The 6172-nt window shown below is 41.9% G+C and overlaps 1 protein-coding gene across 5 annotated transcripts in view; it reads left to right on the plus strand.

Moving 5' to 3' along the window:
• Positions 1-4588, plus strand: part of Esr1 (estrogen receptor 1) — a 381784-nt gene extending 377196 nt beyond the window's left edge. For all 5 annotated transcript variants that reach the window (XM_048799971.1, XM_015502311.2, XM_048799975.1 and 2 more), the window contains one exon: positions 135-4588. In XM_048799971.1, the coding sequence (XP_048655928.1) occupies positions 135-369 (235 nt within the window). In that variant the 3' untranslated portion in view covers positions 370-4588. The remainder of the gene's footprint in view (positions 1-134) is intronic.
• Positions 4589-6172: the final 1584 nt, after the last annotated feature.

Here is a 6172-nt window from a genome sequence, read left to right on the forward strand (position 1 = left end):
AAGATGGGTCTTTAAATGGGAAGGAAGACTGGTTTACAAGAGTCCCTGGAGTCCCTCTTACTTCCCCTGGGAATTTCAGGTGTCCTGGGGCTCCGCTGGTGTCTAATGTGGTCCTCTCTGTGCCCCCTCCCCAGCAACAAGGGCATGGAGCATCTGTACAGCATGAAGTGCAAGAACGTGGTGCCCCTGTACGACCTGCTGCTGGAGATGCTGGATGCCCACCGCCTGCACGCCCCAGCCAGCCGTGGAGGAGGGTCCCCAGAGGAGTCTAGCCAGAGCCTGCTGGCCACCACGGGCTCCACTTCAGCACATTCCTTGCAGACATACTACATCCCCCAGGAAGCAGAGGGTTTCCCCAACACAATGTGAGAGCTCTCGGCCTCTCCCAAAGCTCTGAGAATCCCTGCAGCTTTTTACCCAAGCCAAGCATCACTTTAGCGGAATTCTGTCTCCTGCACACACCAGGCATGCATCCACCACCAGTGGCTTTCTAGTATGAGTGGCCGTTCATTTGCTTGCTCAGTTCTTAGTGATACATCTTCTGTTAGGAACAGCCAAAGGGAGTCCAAGGCCAATTCTTGGTAACACCTCTCTTCCCCCTTTGCTACCTGACTGAGAATGAGGATTCCCATAGCCCTTTGCGACTGAACTCAACCTATGAGATGACTGTGCTTTGAAACGACTTATTGAGGCCCAGGCCTGGAGAGTAGCCATTTCACTTCTGATAAGCACTTTGTGATGGCTCCAAGAAAAAGCCTCAGGAAAGAATTGATAGTGGCTCTTTTAACCTATGACATTGAGAAAGCTAGCTCAAGGGTTCCTTAGCATCCTCTTGTATTCCTATAGTCATGTGTCACTTTATTAAGGTGATGCCTTTATCATTTTGTTCTGTTGCATGGCTGTAGCATTATATTTAGTGATTGTCTATTCATTTCACCTATAGGAATACAAGACACACACAGGGAAAGAAGACCCCCTGATTGTCAAGATCATGTCAACTTGCTGACGTCTCTACTGTTGTATTTCTAGAGCACTACATACAGATCATGGGTTCTGGCTAATTCTTGCTTCCCAAGGCCCTGTGGGAAGTCAGCAAGTCGATTTCAATTAAGTCACCCCCACACAGATCAGTCTCTCTGTATGAGGGACAAGCTTGAGTTTTTTGTTTTAATTTTTATTTATGGAAGCAAGCCCTCTGCCCCCAGGACTTGCAGTGAAACAGCTTTCAGAACCTGTCTTGGTGGGGTCTCCTATTTATCAGCAGAGGGCGCTGTACTTGGATCTTCCTGGTGTGAGCTCCACTGAATTTTAACATGTAAGGCCCGGTCAGGAAAAGGTCAGGAAAAAGGGGAGTTTCAGTGAGCCGGCTTCCTCCTGGTGTTTGAATTTTTTTTTTTTTTTTTTAGCCCTGGGGCATGGGGCTAAATAGTAACACTCCATGATGATTGTGACTGCTCCAGAGGAAAGAAAGCAGGGGAGAAACTGGATAAATCTGTAAAGCAAGGTCAGCCTTGCTCAGAGTGGCATGGCCACAGGCTTCAGCTCCCAGGATGCATCTCCCAGGCCCTCCACCCTGCAGTGCACAGCGGGCTGTTCTAGGGTCCACAGGGTAGTCTGCCCTTCTTGCTTTCTGAGTGGCCCTCATTGGAAGAACAGCAGTGGATAGCTGTGTTCCTATAGTTGGCCCAGCATGCTCCTGGCAGGGAAGGAGGGAAGGAGAGAAGTGACAGGAGCGCTGGACTCAGGCTGTGGGGGCTGGTGAGACTGCACATGCCCTTGGGAAGAAATCAGCCCCTCCCCCGCCCCACTCCCCATCTCCTGTTCTAAAACTTCATAAGCCAGGAGGAGACCAGCATTGGGGCCTTTGCTTCTTTAATGCAATTGTGGGTTATTTCCTTTTTTTAAGCTAAGAAGTAAGTTTGATTTCCTTCCCTGACTTCATAGTCTTTAATTCAAACCCCATTGAGAGGTGACATGTTTGCCAACACCCCTGGAGAGCTACTAGGCTTCTCTTGGTATGTCCTGTTTGGAAAAGCAAGTTTGATTAATTTCTGGTTGCCCAGTTAAATTTCTACCAAAGGACTGGGAAACTGGGAGGGCCAAGAAAAAAAAAATTATTATTTTTTTCCATTTATATGAGCATCTAAATTTGGGGGCAATTTTATGTATCTGCATTAAGAATATGTTTAAGAACATAATTCTTTTATTGTTTGTTTAAGAAGCACCTTATATAGTATGATATATATTTTTTTTGAAATTGCATTGCTTGTTTATCAGACAATTGAATGTAATGATTCTGTTCTGGATTTAATTTGACTGGGTTAACATGCAAAAACCAAGGAAAAATATTTAGCTTTTTTGTATACTTTTCAAGTTACCTTGTCATGTATGCAGTTATTGATGCCTGAAACCTGGTGATTATTCATTTAAATGAAGATCACATTTCATATCAACTTTTGTATCCACAGTAGACAAAATAGCACTAATGCACATGCCTATTGTTGGATATTGAATGATAAGACAATCTTATGTAGCAGAGATTATGCCTGAAAAGGAAAATTATTCAGGGCAGCTAATTTTGCTTTTACCAAAATATCAGTAGTAATATTTTTGGACAGTAGCTAATGGGTCAGTGGGTTCTTTTTAATGTTTATACTGAGATTTTCTTTTAAAAAAAATAAAAACAAAAAAAAAACAAAAAAAAAAAACCTCTAGGACTATAGATGATGTAATACCAGCTAAATCCAAACAATAATACAGTGGAGGGTTTTACATTATTCATCTACTGTGTTTGTATTCATGTCAAGATACTACTACATTTGAAACGGGCCAAGAACATTAGATGGTTGAAATGTTAGCCCGGGAGTTTCAACAATTTTGGAAATCTCTTTTTATCCTTATTTGAAGTGTCAATAATGAGCTGCTGACATTTTCCAGCTGATGTTGCTGTAGAGTATAGGGTAGATTTTGAATAATTTTTCCTGTCCTTTCCCCCCACTTTGAGCCAATTTAAAGTTTGAAAGACATGATCTACCTGGAGGATACAGATAGGATGGGAAAGTGGGTTTGGGAGATTGATGTATGGGAAAAAGGGGAATAAGAATATTGAAAGTATTCTGGCACCAAGTTTCAGTATTCTACTTGTGCACTGTAATCCAAAAATAACTAGCTCCATTGACAGCCATTTCCAAAATGGCAGCTTGAGTTCTGGGGAAGTAAGTGGCATCAGCAGTGACGTCCAAAGAATAGTTAGGGGTCTGAGTTTCTTTTACCCACTGCCTAGCTTGCTGTAATGATGCTGTAATGCTATCATGCAGAAATAAGGAGACTAGGTATTCCAAAGAGAAGACCCTATTGATGGAGATTGTGAGATTCAGCCCATAAGGCAGTGCAATCTTCGATAGATTTCCCTAGTAGTCTTGCAAATATGCTTAACTATGCCATGTCTTATGCCTTTTGGAGGCTGAATAAATAAGTGACTTACTGATAATTTACTCTTAATCACATTGAGGTGTTCTGTATTTAAAATTTTACTCATTGAAATGGCCCTTGATTTAGGCCATTGGTTTAGAAGACTTCTATCGCTACATGAAACCAATTATGAATCCTTTCCTATTAATACTTTGCAACTCTGAGATGGACTGTGGATACTGGGAATGATCACTAGGACCATAGTAATGACTATATATTTACAGGAAGATCTGCTTGGGGAAACTAGTTCTTTGATAGGCAAATAGAGTTACAGAGTAGCTCATAAGGCAACCATGATTCTCTTCCATGCAAGTCTTGGGAGGTTGATCCAGATAACACTGCACACTCCCTAGATTAAATCCCCAGAAAATTTACTTACACTTAACTGGAGCAAATGAATTTAACTGTGGTCCCAAATATCCATCTTTTCATTAGTGTGATTATGCTCTGTTTCTAGCTGCATTTCTTTTCCATTTAAATTAAGGTGTGGTCTTTTATTTAAGTCATTTAAAATTACTTTCTAATAATTGCTGCCTCTATTATGGCACTTCAATTTTGCACTGTCTTTTAGAGACTCAAGAAAAATTTCTATTCTTTCCTTTTTTTTTTTTTTGCATCCAAATGTGCCTGAACTTTTTAAATATGTAAATGCTGCCATGTCCCAACCAAACCCATCTTTAGTGTGTTTTTATGAGCTGTGCACCCTGGAAATAACATTTAGTCCCATGAACAGGTGCCTAAGACACGGACCCCTTTGTGTTCACAGAGAGGTCATTGGTCATAGAGACTTGAATTAATAAGTGACATTAAGCCAGTTTTTGTTCTCTCACAGATATAAACAATGCTTTTGGTGCACCACATATTCTTCAGTGTAGAGCTCTTGTTTTATGGGAAAAGGCTCAAATGCCCAATTGTGTTTGATGGAGTGATATGCGCTCATGCTGATGCGTACCATTATTGATGTGATTCCATTTTGTCGCAGCTTTGCTTTGTTTAATGAAACACACTTGTAAACCTCTTTTGCACCTTGAAAAAGTAAAGAATCCAGCAGGATGCTTTAGCACCTGTAAAACATTTTCTCAACCTATTTGATGTTCAAATAAAGGATGAAATGAAAGATTGCCTTTTGTTTTCTTTTGTTTTTATGCTGTACTTGTTGCTAATAGTTCACTACTGTTTCATGGGAAATCAAGGTGATTGGAAGATCTGTAGAACACAGATCTTCCATTCCCCCTCTCCTGCGCGCCCCCACTGCAGGTGTATGACACTGACTTCAGGTGTGTAGACACTGACAAGGCACCATCACATGCAAGTTTTAGGATCACTGGCAATTGGTTTTTCAGAGCTTCAGGTTATCAACACAATGGTAATAAGCCATCATCCATTTGTAAGATGATGAGGAGGATTAAATAAGTTTCTCCTTGAAATAACTGTATTCTATTACTTAGCCCCAACTTCTTCCCAGTGAGAGACAAAAGAAGCTTTTTGAGTCCTTATTTACGAATGAAAGAGTGAATAGATGATTGAATGATCTGAAATATATATGCTTAGATCAAAAACCGGTTATCCCCACCATGGAGGTAAAGCAGGATGACTGGTTTCCATTTCAGGACATCCTTTCCTCTCAGAGTTACCTGTTTTCTGTATGACTCACCTGACGAATGGGGGAGATGAGCACATGATGTATTGAGAGCTACATCACATACAGGCTCCGCATCTAGATTACTCAGTTGGAATCCTCATCCTACCATTTACCTTGCCATCTTGAGTAAGTTAATTTCCCTGTGCCTCATTTTCTTTTCCTGTAAAGTGTATTAGTCTGTTTTCCATAGCTACTACTGAAGCCAGATTGAAAGACAGGTAGGTAGTGTAGTTAGGTAAATCGGGTCTAATATCAAGTAAAATCGAAAATGAAGGCCATGTTGAGAATGGAGCCAGGGAAAGCAGAGCAGTACTTGGAATGTTAAAGTTCCCAAGGCCCAGAGCCCATTCTAAAGAAATGTTAATGAGACAGCTCCCAGCAAATAGGGAGGTGCTAATCAAAAGCGGCCCCAGGCCCTTCCTGCCCAAGATTACTCCTCTGGCCCCTCTGCCCCTCACCTTTTGGGTCTCCCCACCTACATTCTATCATTGCAAGATAACAGGACAAAGGACAGGAACACCCACCGACAGAAATGCATGCAGGAAAGCTGAAAGAAGACCTTAGCTGTAAAAGAGGGAAGACCTCTCCTTCCACAGATTCCACCTCTTGGGTCCCCTTCTTTCTCCAGGGAGAAGTCCTTTCTGCTGTCCTTTAATAAAGCTTCCACTTTCCACTCTACACTTGCCTCGGCGTGCTCTCTGGTGTTATACTTCAGCATTGGGGAAGCAAGGAATTCGTCACCGGTAAACAGCGGTAACACTATGACAAAATATTTAGGCTAGGTAACTTGAAAAGAGGTTGATTTAACTCACGGTTTTGGAGGCTGAAGTTCCAAACATCATGGTGCCAGCTCTGGCAACATCTCAAGACCAATGGCCTTACTGTGGGTGTGAGAGTGATAGGGATCACATGGTATGGACAGGAAACCAGAGAACTTAGAGAGGCCAGTCCTGCCTTTTTATAACCACCTTCCCTCTAGAGATCTGTGTAGATCTGTGAGCTATGTTAGTCTCTTATGAGTTCAGTCCACCTCCTCCACCTAATTACCTTTTACCAAGT

This window comes from Marmota marmota, unplaced genomic scaffold (assembly GCF_001458135.2).
Source record: "Marmota marmota marmota unplaced genomic scaffold, marMar, whole genome shotgun sequence".
Lineage (NCBI taxonomy): Eukaryota > Metazoa > Chordata > Mammalia > Rodentia > Sciuridae > Marmota > Marmota marmota.